The 26,645-nt window shown below is 39.5% G+C and overlaps 1 protein-coding gene and 1 long non-coding RNA gene across 2 annotated transcripts in view; both read right to left on the bottom strand.

The window, feature by feature from the left end:
* Window positions 1-26,645, bottom strand: part of LOC132541325 (uncharacterized) — a 496,194-nt gene that overhangs the window by 97,090 nt on the left and 372,459 nt on the right. The gene's annotated exons all lie outside the window — the stretch shown is intronic.
* LOC103117230 (cytochrome b5-like) lies at window positions 11,797-12,459 on the bottom strand. Its single transcript, XM_007527246.3, has one exon. It carries the CDS (start codon window positions 12,391-12,393, stop codon window positions 11,998-12,000), a length of 396 nt encoding a protein of 131 aa, XP_007527308.1. The 5' UTR covers window positions 12,394-12,459; the 3' UTR covers window positions 11,797-11,997.

The raw sequence follows: 26,645 nt of genomic DNA, 5'->3' as shown, positions 1-26,645 counted from the left end.
AAATTCTTTAACAACCAGGAACCTATAGGCAATGTAGATGAGATTTGGGATCTACATTTTGGAAAAAGCTAGTAGGTCTAATTTAGATATATTCCAATGGGCCCATGACTTTACTAGTTTTACCTGAGATTTATAGCTAAATGCAGGTAGGATAAAGGTATTGTTTGGGGAGATGGTTTCAGAGTTGGAAATAGAACTAGAAAGCTGGATCATGGAATGTGAGCTCAGACCTATAGGGATGCAGAACTTATATAGGCTCCTATTGTAAACATACGCCCCAGATCAAATGTGTGGGGTTAACAGTTAGAAGCATCTCTTCCAATGTAAGGAAGTTCTGAAGAAGGTTGCAGCAACAATTAATATTTACCCCAGAATATAAAAGTCAAGCACTTGGCATGGTGACTTGACTTGGAATGTTGGATGAATATTTTTGCAGAGGAAATAACTCATTTCACTGTGTGACCTTAGAGTGCATATAAAGATCTCCCATTCTGTGAGAAGTCTCTTTGTTAGGGTATTGGTTTCTTTTGCTGTGAAGAAGCTTTTAATTTGATGTAGTACCATAGGTTTATACTTGCCTTAGTCTTCTTTGTAATTGGATTCAATTCACTGAAGATGTCTTTAAAATTTATACAGAAAAGAGTTCTGCCAATATTTTCCTCTAATTATCTATTTGGAATTTACTTTTGTATTTGGTTTTCATTTGTATTTGGTTAAATTTCATTCTTTTTTAAAATTTATTTTATTTTATATTGATTTATTTTCCCTTTTGTTGCCCTTGTATGGAGATAACACAGAAACAATTGTTAATTTTTACAACTGTGAACTTTTTAAGTACCTTACTTAGACACAAGTCAATCCAGGCAAATGTGACTGCTGGATTGAAAAGTATATAGAAAGGGAACACATAACACACTATATACAGTGGTTAGGACAAGAAGAATCATTGGAAAAATGAACCAAGACAAAAAACCAACTAAAAGCCCACCAAAGGTAGAAGCACACAAGAATGAAGACAATATCCAAACACTAATAAGGATATTAGGCACAGGAGTGAAGAAAGCTTTTGAAGGTAATATCATCAGAAATTGTGGAATGATAAATGAGACTCTAAAAGAAAACACTAATTATCTTGAGGTAATTAGAGAGCTGAAAGCTGAAATAGCTAATCTAAGAGCACAATTGGCTGGACAAGCTAATACAGCATTGCAACAGGGCAACAAAATATCTGAGCTACAGAAAACAACAGAGGGGAGAAAGAATAGAATTAATGAATTAGGAAACAAAATTAGCAAGATAGAGGATGAATTAGAGAAAAATAAGAAAGAAGTAAGAGATAAAGATAGTGAAAATAACAGAGACATGTGCGATGACTTCAGAAGAAATAATATACATATCGTTGGCTTACCAGATGAAGAAAGAGAGGGAGGGGAAAAAGCATTCTACAAGACATAATAGCTGAGAACTTCTCCAGTCTAGACAACATAAAAGACAAAGCTTCAAGAAGCTCAGAGGATCCTAAATAGAATTAACCCAGATTTAAAAGCACCAAGACACATCATATTTAGAATGGAAAGGAATAAGGATAAAGAAAGGATCCTGAAGGCTGCAAGAGAAAAACAAAGAGTCACCTACAGAGGAAAACCCATAAGATTAGCAGCAGAGGCCCCATACCTATGGACATCTAATCTTTGACAAAGGGGCCCAGACTATTACATGGGGATAGCAGAGTCTCTTCAACAAATGGTGTTGGAAACAGTGGGTTGAAACATGGAGAAGAATGAAGCTGAATCACTGTATTTCACCGAATACAAAAGTAAATTCCAAGTGGATCAAGGACTTGGATGTTAGACCACAAACTACCAAATACTTAGAGGAAAATATTGGCAGAACTCTTTTCCGCATAAATTTTAAAGACATTTTCAATGAAATGAATCCAATTACAAAGAAGACTAAGGCAAGTATAAACCTATGGGACTACATCAAATTAAAAAGCTTCTTCACAGCAAAAGAAACCACTACCCAAACCAAGAGACCCCTCACAGAATGGGAGAAGATCTTTACATGCCATACATCAGACAAGAGGTTAATTACCAACATATATAAAGAGCTTGCCAGACTCAACGACAAGACAACAAATAACCCCATCCAAAAATGGGGGGAGGACTTGGACAGAATATTCACCACAGAAGAGATCCAAAAGGCCGAGAAACACATGAAAAAATGCTCCAAGTCTCTGATTGTCAGACAAATGCAAATAAAGACAACAATGAGATACCACTTCACTCCTGTGAAACATCAGAAAAGGTAACAGCAGCAAATGCTGGAGAGGGTGTGGGGTCAAAGGAACCCTCCTGCACTGCTGGTGGGAATGTCAGTTGGTCCAACCTCTGTGGAGAACAGTCTGGAGAACTCTCAGAAGGCTAGAAATGGACCTACCCTATGACCCTGCAATTCCTCTCCTGGGGATATATCCTAAGGAACCCAACACATCCATCCAAAAAGATCTGTGTACACATATGTTCTTGGCAGCACAATTTGTAATAGCCAAAACCTGGAAGCAACCCAGGTGTCCAACAACGATGAGTGGCTGAGCAAGTTGTGGTCTATATACACAATGGAATACTACTCAGCTGTAAAAAATGGTGACTTCACCGTTTTCAGCCGATCTTGGATGGACCTTGAAAAAATCATGTTGAGTGAAATAAGTCAGAAACAGAAGAATGAATATGGGATGATCTCACTCTCAGGCAGAAGTTGAAAAACAAGATCAGAAACGAAAACACAAGTAGAATCTGAATGGAATTGGCATATTGCACCAAAGTAAAAGACTCTGGGGTGGGTGCGTGGAGAGAATACAGGTCCATGAAGGATGATAAATGACTTAATGGGGGTTGTATTGTTAAATGGGAAATTGGGGAATGTTATACATGTACAAACTATTGTATTTACTGTTAAATGTAAAACATTAATTCCCCAATAAAGAAATAAATTTAAAAAAAAGATTAGCAGCAGATCTCCACAAAAACATTATAGGCCAGAAGAGAATGGCCAGATATATATTGAGCTCTCAGTGACAAAGGCTTTCAACCAAGACTACTGTAACCTGCTAGACTGTAATTCAGACTAGATGGAGGCACAAAAACCTTCTCTGGGAAGCAACATTTGAAGGAATCAATTATCATCAAACCTATCCTGACAGAAATTCTGAAAGGTCTCCTACAGAGAATCAGACCACCATAAATATGCCATAAATATATCAGAAGACTCTGAAAATCTAGAATAATGACATTAAAGTATTTTCAGTCTATAACTTCAATAAATCTCAATGGCCTGAATTCACCAATATTAAAATTCACAGAGTAGGAAGAGGGATCAGAAAACACAACCCAACTATATGCTGTCTGCAGGAATCCCACTAATTCAACAAGACAAACACAGACTCAACGTGAAAGGATGAAAAGCTAATGAACCACCAGAAAAGGTCATTAAGAGCTATTCTCATATCTGACAAGATAGAACATAATATAAATAAAAATTAAAAGATAGGTATGGATATTACTTATTGTTCAGAGGGTCAATGAGTCAATCATGAGGACTTAGCAATTATTAACATCTATGCACCCAATGAAGGCTATTTAAATACATGGAAGATTTACTGAAAGAGCTATAGCAATATATTAACAGCAACACAGTCACAGTAGTGGATTTCAACACCCTGCTCTCTCAGCTTGACAGATAATCTAGGCAGAAAATTAATAAAGCAATGAGGGAGCTAAATGAACAGATAGAAAATCTAGAACTATTCGACATTTTCAGAGTCATTCACTGAAGAAACTGGAATACATATTATATTCAAGTCCATATGGGTCATTCTCAAGGACAGACCATATGTTTAGCCACAGAGACAGTGTCAACAAATTCAAGAGCATTTAAATCATCCCAAGAATCTTTTAAGACCACAGTGGAATTAAATTTATACTTACCCACAAACAAAACATTAGCAAAAGTACCAAAACATATAAATTCAACAATATACTATTTAACAACCACTGGGTCAAAGAGGAAATTATGGAAGAATTCAAAATGTTTCGAGAGTTCAATGAAAATGAAGACATGAGCTATCAAAATATTTGGGACATAGCTATAGCAGTACTGAGAGGGTAGTTGATAGACACACAAACACCATTAGGAAATGTGAAAAAGCTCCAATAAAAAACTTGTTTGCACATCTTAAAGACTTGGAAGAAGAAGAACAAAGCAACCCTAAAGAAACCAGAAGGACTGAAATAACTAAAGTTAGGGCAGAAATAAATAACATTAAAGTATATATATATATATATATTAAATATATTAAATATATTAAATATATTAAATATAGACACTTTTTGTTTAAAAAATATTAATAAAATCGAAACACTGACAAGACCATAGAATAAGAGAGGTACAATTCCCACCACCAGAACTTCATGTTCCATCGACCTCCCCTTATAGTTTTCCTATTTAACAATTTGAGAGTATGGATTCAAGGTCATTGTGGGATGCAGAAGGTAGAAGATCTGGTTCTGTAATTGCTTCCCCACTGAACATGGGTGTTGACAGGTTGATTCATTCTCCCAGCTTGTCTCTCTCTTTCCCTAGTGGGGCAGAGATCTGAGGGAAGTGTGGCTCCAGGACACATTGTTGGGTTCATCTTACTTGGGAAGTCCAGTTGGCATCATGCTAGCATCTGAAACCTGGTGGCTTAAAAAAGTTAACATATAAAGTCATGCAAATTGTTGACTAATCATGAACCTAAAGGCTGGACTATTGCAGATGAAGACACATATCATTTTTACAGTCTGTAATCCCAACAAAGTGAAATACCAAGAAAAAACATAAATTAAATAAATAAATATAAATATATTTTGTATATAAGAAAAGCTTAAGACATTCAAACTATTTTCTCCTCTCACTGATTTAAAAATGATTTGGACAATATACTCTATGCTACACCTGAGGAAGATGGGTCATTATTGGGGCAGCTTGGAACGTTCCTACTTGTGACTACAGAATGTGAGCTCAGATCTACAGAGATGCAGAGGTTACCTAGGCTCCTAAGCTGAATATGGACCCCAGATCACATCAAATCGATGGGATTTAAAATCAACATTATTTATACGTGTTTCCTATACTTGGGAGCTACTCTGCTCCCTGATCCAGCTTTCTGGTCCTTCTTCCAGCCATGACATCATCTCCCCAGACAATAACTAGGATCCACTTGCATATCAGATTTCAGGCTCAGGCCAAAAAAACAAAACAAAACAAAAACTAGTATAGCCACAGGCCCTTTGGAATATAACTAAAATATGCCTACTAGCTAGCTACAAAATGAAGATCCCCCAATACTTCATCTGCACTATTCCAGCCTTGAAGTCCATGACTGGTCAATGATTTGTTTGGCTTTGTATGTTAACTCTCTTTTCAACCACCAAGTTCCCAATGCTAGCATGATGCCGATCAGACTTCCCTGGACAGACCACTCCACCAATGTGTCCTGGAGTTCCGCTTCCCCAGAGCCCTTCTTCACTAGGGAAAGAGAGGGACAGACTGGGAGTATGGATTGGCCTGTCAACACCCATGTTCAGTGGGGAAGCAATGATGGAAGCCAAACCTTCCACCTTCTGCATCCTACAATGACCTTGGGTCCATACTCCCAGAGGGTTAAAGAATAGAAAAGCTATCATGGGAGGGGATAGGATACAGAGTTCTGGTGGTGAGAATTGTGTGGAGTTGTATCCCTCTTATGCTATGGTTAATCAATGTTTCCTTTTTATAAGTAAAAAAAATTAAAAAAAGAAAGAAAAACAAAAAAATCTCTTAAATAACAAGAATCTCTCAGTTTCTTGAACATTCTGCTTAACTGAAGTTTAATTGAATATAGGACTATTTCTGGCAATATTTTTTCCAGACAATAAAAATAACTTTATTCTTAGAAAAACAAAGAATTTGTCTTTGAACTGATATATTTGGGTAGATGGGACTTCAGGTTAACAAGTTACCCTTCAGTGGCTAAGAAAATAAACAAAGCTATTTACTATAAAAAATAGTTCTATAGATTAATAGGAGTATATATTAACACCTTTCCCACTATCAAATATCTGTATTCTTACCCACATCCCCCTATAGTGGAGATGAAAAGTCTACCCTTCTCTCCTTCCAGAGTTTTTCTTTTTTTTTTTTTTTTACTTTAGTGCAATATTTGGCAAATGCTAGAAGAAGAAGTGCAATATTCCAAACTCAGTCAAATTCTGTTTTGCATTTCTCTTTCTGTTCTTCATTCTCAACCTCTGTTTATGAGTGGGATCATCCTGTACTCCTCTTCATTTTCCTCAGTTACTTAGCAGTTCCTTCCAGCTCCATCCAAGATGGGTCAGCAAAGGTGAATTCATTTTTCTTAATATCTGTGTGGTATCCCATTGTTTCAATATACCAAGACTTTCTCAGCCACTCACCTGTTGTTGGGCACCTGCATTATTCCAGGTTTTGGCTATTATAAATTCTGCTGCTATGAACATAGATGTACAAATATCTTTTTAGATTAGTGTGCTTGACTCCTTAGATATATTCCTATGAGAGTAATTACTGGATCATAGGGAAGGTCCATTTTAAGCCTTGTGAGGGTTCAACAGACTGCTCTCACAGGGGTTGGACCAATTGACATTCCCACCAGCAGTGCAGAACTGTTCCTTTGTCTCCAACCCCCCCCAGCATTTATTGCTTCTTTTGTTTCTGATGTATGACATTCTCACAGGGGTGAGGTGGTATCTCGTTGTCTTTATTTGCATTTCTCTGACTTGGAGCAATTTTTCATATGTCTGTTATCTCTTCCATAGTTAATATTCTGTTCCTATCCTCTCCCAACTTTTGATTTGGGTCATTTGATATATTTTTTGCTAAGTTTGATGAGCTCTTTATATATTTTGTTTATTAGCCTCTTGTCTGATGTATGACATGTGAAGATCTTCTTCTTACATTCTGTGAGGAGTCTCTTTGTTTGGGTAACGGTTTCTTTTTTTAAAAAAATGTTTAATTATTCCCTTTTGTTGCCCTTGTTGTAGTTATTGTTGTTATTTATGTCGTCATTGTTGGATAGGACAGAAAGAAATGGAGAGAAGAGGGGAAGACAGAGAGGGGGAGAGACAGACAGACACCTGCAGACCTGCTTCGCCACCTGTGAAGCGACTCCCCTGCAGGTGGGGAGCCAAGGGCTCAAACCGGGATCCTTATGCTGGTCCTTGTGCTTGGCGCCACCTGTGCTTAACAGTTTATTTTGTTGCACTTATGCCTTTAAATTTGTTGTAGTTTCACTGGTTTATTTTTCTTTTAGTCTTCTTTGTAATTAGATTTCTATAATTGAAGATACCTTTACAATTTATACAGAAAAGTGTTCCTGTAATTATTTGATAGTTTCTGCTTTAACATCCAAGTCTTTGATTCACTTGGAATTTATTTTTGTGTATGGTGAAGAGACCCTCTTTTTTTCCATTTAATATTTTGGGTTCCCTTGTCTATACCTTCCAATGGAGGGGATGACATAAGGAACTCTGTAGGTGGGAATTGTGTGGATTGTACTCTTATTCTACAGTTTTGTCAACCATTTTTAAATCAATAATACTAAAAAATAAAGTTGGAAAATAAGAAAGCACAAAGCAGAACTTTGACTGGGTTTGGGGTATACACCAAAGTAAAAGACTCTGGGATGGGTGGAGGTTTCAGGTCCTGGAACATAATGGCAGAGGAAGACCTAGAGGGAGTTGAATTGTTATGTGGAACACAGAACTATTACACAGGTACAAACTACTGTATTTTACTGTTGATGGTCAACCATTAATTCCCCCAATAAAGAAACAAAAAATCTGCATATTCCAGTTTCTTTGGGTGTATAACTCTGAAAATGTCCAGAAGATCTAGTATATTTATCTCTTAAACTAAGTCTCTTTTTTCTTTATTGATTTTCTGCCTAAATGATCTAAGACGGAGAGAGGGGTGTTAAAGTCTCCTAATATTACCATTCTACTATTGATGTATTTTTGTAGCTCTTTCAGTAAGTGTTTAACATATTTTGATGGGACCTCGTTGGGTGAATATATGTTAATAATTGTTATGTCCTCTTGGTTGACTGATCCTCTGAGCACTAATTGCATAGTTTCATTACATTTCAGTCCATGCTTATCTTTTATTACTTTTTTATTTTAAAATCTACTGTGCCAGAAAAAAGAATAACTGTTTCTGCCTTTTTTGTGGTCCATTAACTTATATATAGTTTTCCATCCTTTCACTTTAAGTCTGTGTTTATCTTGTTGAGTTAGATGGGATTTTTGCAGACATCATATGTCTGGGTTGCATTTTCTGATCCCTCTTCCTACTCTGTGCCTTTTAATAGGTGAATTCAGGGCTGTTGACATTTACTGATATTATGTATTTAATGCATTTCAATGCCATTATTCACTACTTTTTTGTGTTCTGATATATGGCAGTTTTTTTGGGTGATGTTATTGTTTATAGGAGATCTTTCAGAACCTCTTTCAGTGTATCCCTGATGATAGTTGCCTCATTTAAATGTTGCTTGTCTGAGAAGGTTTTTATGCCTCTATGTAGTCTGAATGACAGTGTAGCAGGATATACTATTTTTGGTTGAAAGCCTTTTTCATTGAGTGCTCATTTTATATCATCCCATTCTCTTCTGGCTTTTAGAGTTCGTGTGGAGAATTCTGCTGATAATCTTATGAGTTTTCCTCTTTATGTATCTTTTTGTTTTTTTCTCTTGCAGCCTTAAGGATAATTTATTTATCTTTGCTTCTTTCCATTCTAACTATAATGTGTCTTAATATCTTCAAGTTTGTGTTGATTCTGTTTGGAACTCTCTGGACCTTCTGAATCTTGATGTCCTTTCTGTTGTTTAGGGTGGGGAAATTTTCTCCCATTATTTCCTTTAGGATGCTTTCTTCCCCTCCCTCTCTTTCTTCCTCTGGTAGGCTAATAATGCATCTGTTGCTTTGTCTAAAACTGTCTCATTTGTATCTATTGTTGTTTACAGTCTATTTTTTAAGTCATTTTACTTATTAGTTAGTTTTATTTATCCTTGGTCTGGCTAATACTGTTTTTTGTTTCTGTTATTCAGCTCTCCATACCCTCACCTTCATTTTTCTGTTCAGGTATTTTTTTTTTTACCTTGTTTAGTTACAGTATTAGCTTATTCTGCTAGCTGTCTTTTTAGTTAAGCTATTTCAGCTTTCAGTTTTCTAATTATTTCGAGATAGCTCATGTTTTCTTTCAAAGTCTCTTTGGTTGTTCTCCTATTTCTGATTATTTTCCTTAAAAGTGTTTTCCGTTAAATTTTTTCTCACTCCTGTGATTAACACATAGATTAATATTTAGATACTTTTCTTGTTCTTTCTTGATTCTGGCTGGTTGGAATTTTTTTTCTGGGCTCCTGTCCTGATTCATTGCTGTAGTAGATTTTTTTTAACTTAGCCACTTTTTAGTGTGTGCTTTGTGGCTTGTGTCATGGCTATTGCTGTTTAGTTATAGTATAGTGTGACCTCTAGTCTGTTGGCTCCCAGAATATTGAAGCAAATTACCTTACAGTCTGATTCAGGAGTTTCTGGGGCTGTTGTTCTAATGTCTACCACTGTCACTGCCTTTGGAAGATGAGATAAAATGTTTTTTTTTTTTTTTTAGTTGCAAGAAAGTTTTATTTTTAATTTTTAATTTTTATTTTTTTCTCATTTTTATTTTTTTAAATTTATTTAAGAAAGGAGACATTAACAAAATAATAGGATGGGGGGGTACAACTCCATACAATTCCCGCCACCCAATCTCCATATCCCATCCCTTCCCCAATAGTTTTCCCATTCTCTGTCTCTCTGGGAGCATGGACCCAGGGTCCTTGTGGGTTGCAGAAAGTGGAAGGTCTGGTTTCTGTAATTGCTTCCCTGCTGAACATGGGTGTTGACTGGTCGATCCATATTCCCAGTCTGCCTCTCTCTTTCCCTAGTAGGGTGAGTTTCTGGGGAAGCGGAGCTCCAGGACTCATTGGTGGGGTCTTCAGTCCAGGGAAGGCTGGCTCACATCCTGATGACATCTGGATGGTACCTGAGTGATGAAGCTGAAGGGTTGTCATTCCACACCTGAAGTCTCTGGACACAGTCTGAAGTGAAGCATGCTGGGGTGGCACTCGTTGCGTTGATCAGGTTGCAATGAACAGATGCAATATCATTTGGTAAGAATTAGGAGAACAAAGGAGAAACTGGGCCCCACCCTAGTGTCCCAGGACTGGGGCAAGTTTAGACTCTATAGTGGAAATGTGAGGTTCCTGCTGTCTTAGGGTTCAAGAAGACAATGGATAGTTAATTACATTATTTGGTAATTGGGTTAACTTTGTTTAACTAAGTAGACATAGTACATTTTATTTGGAATGATTATGTGTTACAGTTATATTAAAATACTACTTTCTTCTTATCAACAGCACTAGATATATAAATAAACTATCAAATGGTAATAAGTACATATCTCTCCAAATACAGGAAATGATTTTTAAAGTCATTTTATTGGAGAAATAATGGTTTATAGGAACTATAGCTGACACATGAGTGACACCTCTCTTCTCCTTGTTGTAGGTGACAGCACATCATCCCCACTTTGGACCCAAATCTTTCCCCACCATTGTCCAGATGCCTTCTCCTCCCCAATACCACAGCCCACAGAGTCTTTTACTTTGCTGCAACACACAAGGTTTCATCCTGTGTTTTCCCTTTCTTTTTTTTTTTTAGATTAGATTTTTTATTTAAGAAAGGATTAATGAACAAAAACATAAGGTAGGAGGGGTACAACTCCACACAATTCCCACCACCCAATCTCCATAACCCACCAACCCACCCCCTCCCATGATAGCTCTCCCATTCTCTAGCCCTCTGGGAGCATGGACCCAGGGTCATTGAGGGTTGCAGAAGGTAGAAGGTCTGGCTTCTGTAATTGCTTCCCCGCTGAACATGGGTGTTGACTGGTCGGTCCATACTCCCAGTCTGCCTCTCTTTTTCTCTAGTAAGGTGTGTCTCTGGGGAAGCTGAGCTCCAGGACACATTGGTGGGGTCTTCAATCCAGGGAAGCCTGGCCAGCATCCTGGTGGCATCTGGAACCTGGTGATTGAAAAGAGAGTTAACATACGAAGCCAAACAATTTGTTGAGCAATCATGGATCCCAAGCTTGGAATAGTGGAGAGGAAGTGTTAGGGAGGTACTCACTGCAAACTCTAGTGTACTTCTGCTTTCAGGTATATATTTTGCAGTAGTTTATGGATACGTGTGAAGATAAGCTCTCTCTCACAGAAACTGGTGTATATCTAGGATATGGGACTTTGTTAGAAAGTGAACTACCTGAGATGAAATTAGAGTGTACTATAAAAGGAAAGGTCTCACCCGAGTAATGAAGCTGAAGGGTTGTCATTCCACACGTGAAGTCTCTGGACAAAGTCTGAAGTGAAGCATGTTGAGGTGGCAATCGTTGCGTTGGTTAGGTTGTGATCAGCGGATGCAATATTATTTGGTTTGGATTGGGAGATGCATACGGGAAAGTGGGCCCTATCCAAGGGTTCCAGGACTGGGGGAAGTAGGGGCTCTATAGTGGAGATGTGAGGTTCCTGCTGTCTTAGGGTTCAAAAAGACAATCAATAGTTAATGTTATCATCACATTATTTGTTAATTGGGTTAACTTTGAAAAGTCCTTTTGTTATGGTTTGCTGTACAGTATCCAGTATTTTTTTTTCTCTGAAATCCAGGTGTATTTGCAGGTGATCACCCTACAACAAGCGGGTCACGGGTGCCAAGACACCAGGATACACATCAGTGATTATGAAGGCACTCTCGGGGCTGGGGAGGGGGCACGGCGTGTCCTTGGTGGGTGGCTCCTGGTGGAGGTGACTCCTAGGGGCCAGGTCTCCTTGTGGGGCAGCTGCCGCTAGTCCTCCGCCGTGTAGATGCGATACATCAGGGCCACGGCCAGCGCCGAGCCGGCATGGATCACCCAGTTGGTCCACCAGCTGGAATTTGAGTCCAGCGTCGTGATCAGAGTTTCCGAAGGCTTGGCGATCTTTGACCTGTCGTCGGGGTGAAGCTCCCCGATGATGTAGGTCTTGGACAGCTCTCTGGCATCTGTGGAGTGGCCCACATCCTCAAAGTTCTCGGTGGCATCACCTCCAGCTTGCTCCCGCAGGACTTCTTCCCCACCAGGATGCTCCTCCAGGAACTTGGTGAGGTCGTACACCTGGTGGTGCAGGATGAGCCAGGTGCTTTTGCTGTGGTTGTGCTTCTGCATCTCCTCCAGGGTGTAGTACTTGACAGCCTCGTCCGCCATGGTGGAAGGCAGCGGCTGGCTAGCGGAGCGGGAGCAGCCGGACGACTCGGGTGGCGACCCGGGACATTCCCCACCGCTCCGCCCGGGCTGGACTCCCCTTACTCGAGATAAAATGTTTTTTGTGTTCAAATTGAAGTAGGGGCTATCTGACTGAAATACCAAAAAAATAAAAAAGACAAACTTCAGTGAATACAATAATAACAACAAAAATTAATCCACCAGAGAAAAGAAAAATAAATAAGACTAAAGAAAAAAAGAAAACCAAACCAACCAAACAAAAAACACTGCAAAACCAAACCAAAGTCCTCCCACAAAAGAGAAAATAATAACCACCAGCCAATACAACAACTACAACAAAAGCATAAACAAATACAGATCATACCAGAGGGAAGGAAGAAAAAAAGAAAAAAAATTAGCAAAAACACACCAAACAAAACTCCTATCACAAATGAAATCACAAAAGTCCTCAACAAATACAACAACAACAAAGCAAAGATTGATTAAACCAGAGATAAGAAAAAAAGAAAGATAAGACAAAAGAACCAAACCAAACCAAACTCCTCTAACAAAAGGGAGCCAAAGCAACCACCAATAAATATAGCAACTACTATAAAAGCAAAAGTAAATATTAATCAAAAGAGAGAGAAGAAGGAAAAAGGGGGGGAGGCAAAACCACACCCGAACTCCTTCCACATGCAAAGCCACAAAGAAACTTTAGAAAATACAACAAAAGCAGACTGAACAAAATAGAGAGAATAAAAAAGTCCAAACCAAAGTCCTTCCCACAAACAACTGCACCCCACAACCCTAAACTAGGCTTGTAACTATTTGTAGATCATTCTTCAGTAAGTGGGTTTAGATGACTCCACACTGAACTCTGACAAAAGTTTGTCCTTGAAATTTTGCTTGGTGAGTTTAACTCCTCCTGGGGACTTCTTTTTCTCTAGTGGCTTCTCTTTCCCTAAGTAAGCCACTTCTGGCCCTGGGGTATTGGCTTTGGGGGTGTAGAGGAAAAACCCACTGCTCCTTCATCTTTTTTAGCTCCCTTTTACCAATTTATATATGAGTTATAATGTTATACTGTGGTTCCTCTTTGTCCCTTCCTCTATAGTTTTTCTCTTATTTTCTCTTGGCCTGGAAATCCTGCTTTCACTTGGAATTCCCAGGTTTAAAGAGGGGTGTGTGTGTGTGTGTGTGTGTGTGTGTGTAGAGTTGGTCAGGTATTGTTCTCAAGCCACCATCTTGACTCCACCCTTTGTGGTACTTCATTACCCTCCTGTCTTGCCCTTCTATGCCCTTTCCCAGACTATTTTAGGTATCCTGTGTTCTGTGATTAGTATGCATTTTAAAGAATTTTACTGAGATGGAATAATATAGTATGTACTCATGTTGAGGGGACATCTGACCTCTCTCATTCAGTATAATTCTTTTGAGATATATTTGTGTTGTAACATGTATAAATAGTTCATTGATTTTAAAGTTTCTGACAAGTATTCCATTGTGTAAATATGCTAAGTTTATTTCATTGCATGAATTGTTGCAATTTATTTACCCATTATTATGTTGATGCATACTTGTGTTGTTTCTAGCTTTTGACCATTATAAATAAAGCTTCTAGAAGTATTGATACAGTAGGTTTTGTATGAGCGTATACTTTCTTTCCTCTTGAGTAAATGTAAATACATGTAGAATGGCTAAATCATGTGTTTTAGCTTTTTAAGAAACTCTAAACTGTTTTTCAAAACATTTATTCTATTTTATATTCTACAATCATCATATGTGAAATTCACTCCAAAGTTGGTATTATCATAAATATTTGCTATTGTCTTTTAAATTTTGTCAGAGGTACTGGTGATAAAATTCATGCATGGCTTCTAATACTGAGCCATATGCCTTACTAAATTTTTATTTATTTTTTCTGAGAGAATGAGTTAGGGTTAGAGAGGGAGAAAAAGTACAAGAGAAGGAAAAAGAGGAGGAAGAGAAGAGAAAAAGTAGGATAACGAGGAGAAGGAGGAAGAGGAGGAAGAAGTTGCAACAGAGAGATCAGGACACCATGCCATCATATTCAGTGCCAGACACACATGCTTGCAAAGAATGTGTTTCTCTGCTGCGTAATCTCCCAGATTCCCTTTTAATTTTAAATATAGTAGTAGACGTGTAGTGGGATGTTGAAATTTTAATTTGTATTTCCTTTATGGCTTGCCATACTCAGTATCTTTTTATGCCCTTATTTGAAATTTATCTTTTTTTTTTTTTGGTAAAGTATCTGTTTAAATGTTTTATTATTTATTCTGTTTTTACAATTGGGCCATTTATTTTCTTTTGATATATTTATTATAGATTATACATTTATTTTTCTTTGTATATTCTGATATAAGGTCTTTTATGAGATATATAGTTTGCAAGTATTTTTTCTCAGTCTGTAGCTTGCGTTTTTTATTTTATTAGTAGTAAATATGTTTTTTAGTGTTTTTTTAAAAATATGATAGGATTTTTAAAATTATCTTTATTTATTTATTGGATAAAGACAGCCAGAAATCAAGAGAGGGTAGGGGGAAATAGAAAGGGAGACAAACAGAAAAATACACAAAGCACTGTTTCACCACTTGCAAAGCTTTCCCTCTGTTAGTTGGGACTGGGTGCTTGAACTTGGGTCCTTGCACATTGTAACATGTGCACTCAACCAGATGTGCCACCACTTAGCCCCAGCAGTAAATATCTTTTAAATAAGTCAATTTTTAATGAAATTTAGCCTAATTATTTGTTATTTTAGGAGTTTTGCTTTTGGTGTCAATTAAAATAGCTTTTTTTACTCTATGTTCACAAATCTTTTCTATTAAAAGTAATATATATTCAGTGCTGTTCATTCAGAACTGTAATTCATTTTGAGTTAATTTTTACACATGAAACAAATTCCATGCCTATGAATGAAAGTGAATTTTTTTTATTGTCACCAGGGTTATTTCTGGGGCTTGGTGCCAACAATATGAACCTGCCACTCCTAATGGTCATTTTTCCCATTTTTAAAAATATCCTGCTTATATTTGATAAAACAGAAAGAAAGTGAGAGATTAGGGTGAGATAAAGAGTGAGAGAGGAAGAGAGACACCCATGCTTCACTCATTGTGAAGAATTCTCCCTGCAGATGGAGAGTGGGGTCTTGAACCCAGGAATTTGTACATGGTAATATATGTGCTTAGCCTGGTATGCCGTTGCCTGGCCCCTTCACAGTATATTTTTTCATGTGCATAACCAATTATTCCAGCACCCTTTGTTGAAAATTTCTTCCTCCACAGAATTGTCTTTGTACCTTTGTTAAAGAAGGCAGGACCATTAGAAAAAATTGGGTCAATATATATTAATATAGATAGATAGTCATAAAAGTAATAGTCAACTTTCATCTGTGACCTTGGGAGAACTGCTGAAATTTCTAATGGAGAGGATGGGGACACAGAACTCTTGTTGTGTTAATGGTGTGAAATTATACCCCTATTACCCTATAATTTTGTAAATCAATATTGAATTACTAGTAAAAAATAGTAACAGTCATTCATAATGTGTGAATCTATTTTTGGACTCACTCCATTTATTAATTTCAGGTTATTGATATCAGTACATACACTGTCTTGATTTTATAGTTTTTAATAAATCTTGTAGTTAACAAGTTATTTTTCAAAGTGATCTTGGAAATCATAGATCCACTATGTGCATCTCCACATGAATTTTGTAATAATTTTTTTTTCAATTTATAATAAATAAGTGCCATTTGGCATAGGTTAACATTAAATATATAGATCCATTTGGAGGGGAACTGTCATCTGAACTCTAATATACCCAATGATCTAAGAATGCAGTATTTTTTTCATTTGTTTAGACTTTTAGTTTCTCATGATAATTATTTACAGTTTCTAATGTGCACATATTTCACCATTTCCATCAGAATTATCACTAGAGCTTTTATGGTTATGTTATTGTTTCTCTGATTTAAATTTCTGATTGCTTGTTTCCACTATGGAAAAGTAAATTGGCTTTTGTATATTGATCTTGTGTCTTGCAGCCTTGCTAAGCTCACAATTTATCTGTAGACTCTGTAGTGATGCCACCATTTTCATTCCTGATATTGGTAATTGATGTCTTTTCTCTTTTATTTTGATCACTTTGGCTAGATGTTTACTGATCTTACTGACCTACTCAGACACTAACTGGTTTCATTGATTTTCTCTCTCTTTGTTTTCAATATCAAGTCCAGTTCTTATTCTAATTATTTTGTCTCTTCTACTTTGGGTTTAGTTTCTTTTTCTTTTTCTAGTTTCTAACTGATGCCTTTACTTTGGGCTTAACTTAGAATTAATTATCCTCCATGCTGTGACAAGAATTTGATGTGTATTCCTCCTATGACCCTGTGAATTATGAGATTTTTCCAAAACAACTTGTGTTAATATGCCCATATATGGTGCGAATAAATGGTCTGTTCCCTCTAATTCTTGGATGAGCATCTATACAAACTTGAGCACATAAACATGCTGACCAGGACTCAACTGCATACTGAAGAAACCATCTATAGTTTCCCAATATTTTCCTCTCTTCTCTGGTACTATGTAAATTCTTGCTGCCTTGGTCTCCTAAAACTCTCAACAAAGCCTTCTCAGCTCATAAGATCACACTGTGATCTGTATGGCCTAGAAATTCTAGGCAGTCACTCAAATTTCATCTCTCAGGGTTTACTGCTTTTAATGAAGAGCAATGCTTTATGTTCAGGGTCTATAACATTTTGTAACAGTCCTCTTAAAATCTGAACAGAAAGTGACTCAGGATGGAGCTGTGGTACAACCAGGAAAGGGCACAAATTAACTCAGCCGAATACCTGGGTTCAAGCCTTTAGTCTTCACCTGCAGGATGGAAGCTTCACAAGTGGTGGATTAGACTGTAGGTGTCTGTCTCTCTCCCTCTCTGTTTATGTCTTTAACATAATTTTAAAAATTAAAAAATAAATAGACATTTATATAAAATAAATAGGGGCGTGGCACACCCAATTAAACACACATAGGTACTAAGTGCAAGGACCTGTGCAATGATCTGTGTTCAAACTTGCAGGGGGAGATGCTTCACGGGGGAGTAAAGCAAGTCTGCAAGTGTCTATCTTTCTGGTCTTTCTATTTTTCCTTTCTCCTCTCAATTTTTCTCTGTCCTATCAATGAAATGGAAAAAATGGCCACCAAGAGCTATGGATTCATAGTGCTGGCACCAAGCCCCATCAACAACCCTGGAGGCAATGGATGAATAAATGCATGAATGAATAAATGAATAAATAAATAAGAGGGCTGGCAGTGGCACACCCAACTAAGCATACACATTCCCATGTTTGAGGATCTGTGTTTGAGATCCCAGTCCTCACCTGCATAGGGGAAGATGTCTTTCTCTTTCCCTCTCTACCCAACCCCCCCTCCGATTTCTACTGTCAAATAAAAAAAAGAAAGAAAGTGAACTACCTGAGATGAAATTAGAGTGTACTATAAAAGGAAAGGTCTCACCCGAGTAATGAAGCTGAAGGGTTGTCATTCCACACGTGAAGTCTCTGGACAAAGTCTGTGGTGAAGCATGTTGAGGTGGCAATCGTTGCGTTGGTTAGGTTGTGATCGGCGGATGCAATATTATTTGGTTTGGATTGGGAGATGCATACGGGAAAGTGGGCCCTATCCAAGGGTTCCAGGACTGGGGGAAGTAGGGGCTCTATAGTGGAGATGTGAGGTTCCTGCTGTCTTAGGGTTCAAAAAGACAGTCGATAGTTAATGTTATCACATTATTTGTTAATTGGGTTAACTTTGAAAAGTCCTTTTATTAAGGTTTGCTGTACAGTATCCAGTATCTTGTATATAGCTGTGCTATTGGATGCTTCTAATCTACTTGGTCTAGGTTTTTGAGAGAGTTCACATATCAAATACACAGCCTATATATTAAAAAGATTCAGTTTGTGTTTTGAGAAACTTTGATACATACAATTGATTTTCCCCCTCTCATATTAATTAACTACTGATTTATATGTCTACATTTTGCTAAGAGTGTACATAAACACCATTCCCACCACCAAAGGACTGTGACCCATCCCTCCCGCCCACTCCCACCCCCCACTGGCCCAGGAAGCTGCATGTCTACCCCTCACCACTGGGTTTTTACTTTGGTGCCCTACTCACAATTTGATCAGGTCCTGCTTTTAGTTTCCTTTTCAGATCTTCTTAGTCAACTTCTGTTGATGAGTGGGATCATCCCATACCTAGATATACACCAGTTTCTGTGAGAGAGAGCTTATGTTCACACGTATCCATAAACTACTGCAAAATATATACCTGAAAGCAGAAGTACACTAGAGTTTGCAGTGCGTACCTCCCTAACACTTCCTCTCCACTATTCCAATCTTGGGATCCATGATTGCTCAACAAATTGTTTGGCTTCGTATGTTAACTCTCTTTTCAATCACCAGGTTCCAGATGCCACCAGGATGCTGGCCAGGCTTCCCTGGATTGAAGACCCCACCAATGTGTCCTGGAGCTCAGCTTCCCCAGAGACACACCTTACTAGAGAAAGAGAGAGGCAGACTGGGAGTATGGACCGACCAGTCAACGCCCATGTTCAGCGGGGAAGCAATTACAGAAGCCAGACCTTCTACCTTCTGCAACCCTCAACAACCCTGTGTCCATGCTCCCAGAGGGCTAGAGAATGGGAGAGCTATCATGGGAGGGGGTGGGTTGGTGGATTATGGAGATTGGGTGGTGGGAATTGTGTGGAGTTGTACCCCTCCTACCTTATGTTTTTGTTCATTAATCCTTTCTTAAATAAAAAATTAAAAAAAGAAAGGAATAAAAATAAAAATGGCCACCAGGAGTGGTGGATCTGTCCTGTAGACACTGAACCCCACTACTAATGCTTGTAGCAATAAAATAAAGCTAACAAACAAACAAAAAATAGTGACTTTCTGAGTTCTGAGCCTGCAGTCATTGAACTAGAATCTCAACAAAGGCTCTCCAGTTTTCTGACTCTACAATTCCCCCTCACCCTAGGTCCTGAGACTTGTCAGATTACATCATCAGGGGAGCCACTTTCTTATAAGTTTCTTTCTAGCCACATACATACCCATCCACATGCCTTATGGTTTTGTTTCTCTGGAGAACCATGATTATGAATGCAAACTTATGTTGCAGGCAGGAGGGCAAACCACTCCTATTGTTTCATATAGGTAACATGAGGAAGCACTGCATATCATTACTCATGGATACAAAGCCTCGACATAGTGTAGGCACTCCTCTCCCCACCACACACACACACACACACATTTTTTTTTTTTTTTTTGCCTCCAGCGTTATCGCTGGGGCTTGTTGCCTGCACTAGGAATCCACTGCTCCTGGTGGTCATTTTTCCCCCTCATTTTGCTGGATAGGACAGAGAGAAATTGAGAGGGGAGGGAGAAATAGAGGAGAGGAGAGGAGAGACAGAGACATCTGAATACCTGCTTCACCATTTGTGAAGTCTTCCCCCTACACATGGGGAGCTAGGGGTTTGAACCCAGATTCTTGCATGGGTCCTTGGGTCCCTTAACCCACTCTTTGATTTGACAAAGTTTGGAATTTTGTAGCTGGTTTTCCTTGCAAAGAAAGTCAAGGGAACCTGACTGGCACTTGGATGCTGAATGTTAGCTAGCACCTGCTGGACAGGGTTTTTCTTCCATGGGAGGCTCGGCTGTGAGCAGTGGACTTGCTATGGTCCTGATGCTTCAGAATGCAAGCCAGATGGTATACAATTTGCTCCTAATTTTCCAGTCTTCCTCTTGTTGGGTCAAATGGATATCTGGCAGCCAGGGTGCTGGACGTGGAGAAGTTGGGGTGTGCCTGGCATGCTTCCTGCTCCCCTCTGTCTTGTTAGAGTGGTGGCTTCAGCCCCCATCCATGCACTACAGGCTCCATAAAGCAGGCTTGATTACACAGTTATGTTAGCTTGCTGACACGGAGAGACAGCCGACCCTGGGATTAACCAGCCCTGCATGGGGCTCCAAGGGGTACAACGACTGTTCTGAGGGACATTTGGTGGCACATCTGCCTTGGGTATTACACTGACAAAAGCCATTTCTGGTCCTGAGAGAGGTTTCCATCCTGCACTTAAGAATTTTTATGGGTTTGTGGTGACATTTCCATTTTAATTTGTTAATTATTATTGGTGAAATTGAGAGGCGACTCCAGATTTATTGCATTTCACAGTCTGTTGTGTACTGTATACAGCTGTGAATCTTAACAGCCAAGAGAGAAACTTGCTCAGCACAGCCTACATTAACACTCTGGGTACTGGGGGGAACAGAGCTTCCAGGGACAGCTTTGTCCTGCAGTGTGGTCCTACCTGGCCATCAAGGAGGGATGTTAGCTACACCTTCACCTTCACCGGCTAGATTTATATGTAGTTTGTCCTTTCCTGAACTTCGCTGTTCCAAAACATTTTTTTTTTTAGAAAGAAAAAGAGAAAGATACCATAGCACTAGAGCGTGGGTGTGTGTGTGTTTGGACTGGATCCCAATCTGCATACTTGGCAAAGCAGGTGCACCACTGAGGTGAGCTATCTTGTAGCCCCCCTTTTATGTCATTGCCAGGCCTCACTGCAGGTCAAACTAATGTTTTCAAAAAGAAAGAGTGAGAGAGAGAGAGACTACAGCACCAAGAATCCTCCCTCCACCTTCCAGCCATGCCCTAGTACTCCCATATGGTGTTCTGTGGGCTCAAATCTGGGTCATGCACATGGCAGGGCATGCACCCTACCCAGGTGAGCTATCTTGATGTCCAGTGTCTCATCCTTATCCTTGAAGATTTCTTAGATACTCAGTGCAGGTGTCCTGATTCTGTTTCTTTCAGATCCCCCACCCCCACCCCCTGGTCAATCACCCATGATCTGATTTTCTTCCATCCCTTCCAGGCAACCCTGGCTGCCAAGAGGCTCAGTTCAAACAATGGGTTGAACATGGTTCTCCTTGGACATGATTTTACCTGGACATGGCTCTCCTAGGGCACAGCTCTCTAATAAAGCAGTCCAAGAACAGGAGTGGAGGAGAGGTCTCCAGATACTCTGATGCACAGAATCTCTCAGGATTTCTCTGGAGTTAGATTTCTCAGGATTAGTGTGTGCTGCACACATAACTCATAGAGACACACCTTCTCTCATACATTATGACTTACGGCTCCCTTACCTTTTAAATATTTCTCTTCATATAGTCATATTTATTTTTAGCTTTTGCACACTACCATTCTCCCCAATCTATACATTCTTACACTGCTCTACCATTTCTTTTCACATGTACTGACCCTGCCCGTACACTGTTAACTCTTAAACACAGGGAGGTGGGCAGAGCCTCCTTAATCCTTCAGTCTGTTAGCAAGGGCTGGAAAATAGGATATGTGCATGCTTTGATAATTAAGATTTTGGTTCATATGTTCAACCACAACATTTATAACTCCAGCATACTGGAAATAAATGACCTACCAGGGGAAATAGCTTTGATAAATTATAGTGCTTTGCAGAAACATAATGGTGATTAAAAGTTAGATTTATGAATCCATAATAATACCGGGGAACTGTTTAAGCCTTACTGCAAAGTGCAAAGGCAGGATTAAAACACAGATGACCTCTGATTCTTAACTATGAAAATATATTACTATTAGTTTGTGATTCATTTGAACTTGTTGCAAAATGATTCATGACAAGCTGTGCACGTATTCATGTAGTTACATACATCTAAGAAAAAAACACACTAAGTAAACTGTTCTTTCCTGTACCAAGTGGCACTGGGGAAAAGGCTGTGCCACTCTTTTTGGGTGGGGTCTTCAGAATCCCCAGCAATGACCTGGATTGGGTCCCTGCACAGCCTTCTCACTTGTGCTCAGACACCTAGCTGCTGGAGATAAGAGGTGAAAATGCCAGGTGTCTGAAGCCTTAGACCCAGACACTGAGTCTGTGCTGAACTACTTGGAAGCTCTCTTACTGCTTTGCATGTCTTTCACTCCAAAGAAACTCAGTGCTTTACTCATGAAGCTTCTAGTCCTTACTGGTGCAGCCCCTTGCTACAACCTACACCTGGGGGCAGGGACAACACCTTTAGGTATATCTAGAGCTCCTCAATACACCCCTCCCTTACAGGTAACTGTCTTTCCTAGAGTTCCTCCAAACCCTTTAAATAAGAATTCAGTTCTAGGCACCCAAAGTAGTGTGGCAGGTGTTTTGCATTTTTCCTGCTCTGTGGAGCATGACTCTTTAGTGGACATAAGAGATCAGAATTGAAGTTATCCTGAGGACCTGTGACAACTCTGAGGGGGTCTTTCTACCCTGCTGGGGGCAACAGTGAACACCTGTGACTGGATGTCTTCGGCACCATCATGTAAAGGCAGCAGATAGACTGCTCTGAGATTTGCACCTATATCTGAGACCCAGGGCACATCTGCCACACTGCCTTGGCCAGATCAACCAATATAGGCTGACCCTCCCTCCTGAGAGCTGGGGAGAGGAGGCTGTGATGGATAGGGGCAATCCCTGGGCAGCAGCCTGCTGATGGATTGAGAACTAATGGGATTGCAATCCACAGGAGTCCAGGCGGTGGGAAGGAATAATTGGAGAAATGAAAGCAAAGAAATGAGTGGGGGTTGGGGGAGGCCTGGCTGTCAGGAGAAGGAACCCAGTACCATTGTAAGCCCTCTCTGCTCTACCTTCAGAGTGGAGGGAGAATCTACATGCCTCTCACATTTCCCTGCTGCCCTAGACACATCACCCACCTGGGCTATCGTGGGCTTCCAAACTGTCTTGTTACTGCTTATTCTTATAGTCAAAAGGGACCTTTAAAACCACCCAAATCAGGAGTCAGGAGATAGCATAATTGTTAAGCAAAAGATTCTCATGCCAGAAGCTATAAGGTCCCAGGTTCAATCTCTGGAGCCATCATAAACTGAGCTGTACTTTGGTAAAAAGAAAATATGGTCCTTCTATTCACTGGCAAATAGCTTACTTGGGTAGTGAGTGTTTTGCTTTGCCATGTGTGTGACCCAGGTTTCAAACCAGCCACCCACAATGAAGGAAGACTTGATGCCGTGGTTTATTTACCTCTCTTTGCTTCCCTGACTTGATCTTATTTTTATCTGAAAAAGACAGGCCAGAGTGGTGAAGCTACTATGATTACAAAATAACTAATTCACTAACTAGCTAAATACCCAAGTCAGATCATATTTCACCTGCTCCCCAAACCCTATTAATGGTTTCTTTTAGTCAATGACTAAAAAACTCCTGTTCACTTGCAGCTTCAGCATCACTTTACTTGGGAATAGGGCCTTTGCATATGTGGTTAGTTAAGGAATAAAATGCCATAATCCTGGAACAAGGTGGACCCTGAAGCTTGTGAAGGTGCCTTTAACAAGAGAGAAGAGCACTGATATGCAGGATGGCATCACATGAGAACAGACACATTCTGGAGTGAGGTGTCCATGACTGAGGGATGTCTAGGATAGGAGGTAGCCTCAGGGAGCTGGAAAAAGCAGGGAGAATGTTTCCCTAGAAATATCCTGAAAGGAGTATGATTCTTCCAAGTCTGTCATTTGGAACCTCAGCTCCAGAATTCAGAAAACTTATGTTGAATGGGTCATCTCCTTGGTGGTAGTTTGTTCTGACAACACAAGAAATGAACCCCATCTGCCCAGACACCCCATGCAATGAGCCACCTTTCCAGAATTGTCTCTCCCCAAAGCATCTGGAATACTAGGCATTTCTCTCACTGAAGAATTTTTTTAAATTTCTTTATTGGGGAATTAATGTTTTACATTTAACAGTAAATACAATAGTTTGTACATGCATAACATTTCCCAGTTTTCCATATAACAATACAACCCCCACTAGGTCCTCTATCATCCTTCTTGGATCTGTATTTTCCCCACCCACCCACCCACCCCAGAGTCTTTTAATTTGGTGCAATATACCAATTCCAGTTCAGGTTCTATTGGTGTTTTCTTTTCTGATCTTGTTTTTCAGCTTCTGCCTGAAAGTGAGATCATCCCATATTCATCCTCCTGTTTCTGACTTATTTCACTTAACATGAATTTTTCAAGGTACATCTAAGATCGGCTGAAAAAGGTGAAGTCACCATTTTTTATAACTGAGTAATATATATACCACAACTTGCTCAGCCACCCATCTGTTGTTGGACACCTGGGTTGATTCCAGGTTTTGGCTATTACAAATTGTGCTGCCAAGAACTCACTGAAGAATTTTATCCTCAGTGAGGGTAATAGGAGGTCAGTGGGGTCTACTGGCTGATGACTTTTCCTGCTTGGCTTCTCAAGTCTATATCAGAGGAATGTCAACCCTTGTGTTTAATTTTTAATTTTTTATTTATATTTATTATTGGATAGAATCATAGAGAAATTGAGAGGTGAGGGGAGATAGAAAGGGAGAGAGATACCTATACCCCTCACTTTACCACTTGTGAAGCTTTCCCCTACAAGTGGGGACCAGGGGCTTGAACCTGGGTCCTTTTGCACTGTAATGTGTATGCTTAACCAGGTGCACCACCATCTGGCCCCTCAACCTTCATATTCAACCCATGCCTATATGTTTATTTATTCATTTCCAGAGAACTTCTAAATTCTGGTTAAGGATGGTGATTGGGATTTTACATGGGAGCTAGGATCCTCAGTCATGAAAGTATTTGCAGAGCCATTATACTGTCTCCCTAGACCTCCCTGTCAAGCTTTGCCATGAGATGAGGCTTCGGCTTCACCTGCAAAGAGGCATCCCCTAGACTTAGACAGCACATGGTGACCATGCAGACATTTCAGGAGAAGTGTTAATGCATGCCTGCTGTCTGTACTGTAGACATAGCTCTGTGAAAGTATTAGTGCATAGTACAAGCACTATGCCTCCTGAAAAACCACAATGGGGCAGTGGACCAGAGGAGAATGGAAGCATAGGACTCACATGGACAGGTGGCGATTCTTGAGGACTGATGGTCTGGTTATGGACTGTGGTTTGTATCTTTTTATATTGTCCTCTCCCAGATTAACTTTTTCTGTTCTGGTGAAAGCTGTCATTGCAGAAGTGGATGAGCAAATATGCCAATGGCTATCTCTCGAGTGAGTATCTTTGCATATTTACTCCTGTTGTGACACCTTCCTTCCTGCCCCCATGTGGGGGCTGAATGAGGGGTGGTCAATGCCAATTGGTGCCAGGTGCTGATGCCACCAGGTCCTGCATCCTACACTAAGGAAGCAGTGTGAAGAGAACAAGGTGGGGAAGACGGGGCAAGGAGGCAGTCAATCGAAGCTACAGTGGCAGGACATGGGTGGGACAGACTCTCTGGGAAGCTTGGGGCTTCTGCCTGTCACTGGTGTACTTCATGAGTAGTCATACTATGTCTTTGCCTCAGATGCACCATTTCCATGGGAGGACTTCTAGGGAGTTGATGCTGTGTTTCACATGCTCAGTCCCCATCTTAGTGGGCTGAGGATGGGCCCTCAGGCCCATCCTCAGTTCATGAGGATGGGCCCTCAGGCCTTTAAACCCTTGGGAATGTGGACAATGGACCCTTTCTTTTGAAAATTTAATTTAATTATAAATAAAAAAATAGAGAATATTGACAAAAACATAGGATAAGAGGGGTAAGATTCCACACATTTTCTACCACCAGGGTTCCATATCAATCCCCTCCACTGTGGAAGATCTGGCTTCTGTTATTGCTTCTCCAATGAACAAGGAAGCTTAGGGGAAAACAATACACAAGGGCTCTTCATACCATTCTCTCTCTACTTATATATACAAGAAGCATTAACACAATAAAGTATAAGAAAAAGAAAATGTAAACTCAGACCCAGGCTTTACACACACACACACACAGACACACACGTAATAATAATAATAATAATAATAATAACAAAATTTTAAAAAATCACCACAGTCTTGGCCTAGACTTTGGGACTTTTCTCTGGAGCCCAACAGCCACAAGTGTTAAAAAATTTTAAATTATTCTAGGGAGCCTGAGAAATAGCATAATATTAGTACATAGGACTTGAGTACTAGGTTTCACGTTCAGTCCCCAGTACAACTAATAAGAAGAGCTGAGTGGTGCTCTGGTCAAAAATAAAAGAAATCTACCATCTTCCCAGATGGTGGACCCTTACTTTTTCTTTTTTTTTTTAATTTCTTTATTGGGGAATTAATGTTTTACATTCGACAGTAAATACAAC

The sequence above is a fragment of the Erinaceus europaeus genome, chromosome 11 (assembly GCF_950295315.1).
Source record: "Erinaceus europaeus chromosome 11, mEriEur2.1, whole genome shotgun sequence".
Taxonomy (NCBI): Eukaryota; Metazoa; Chordata; class Mammalia; order Eulipotyphla; family Erinaceidae; genus Erinaceus; species Erinaceus europaeus.
This window is presented reverse-complemented; position numbering and strand designations above follow the sequence as displayed.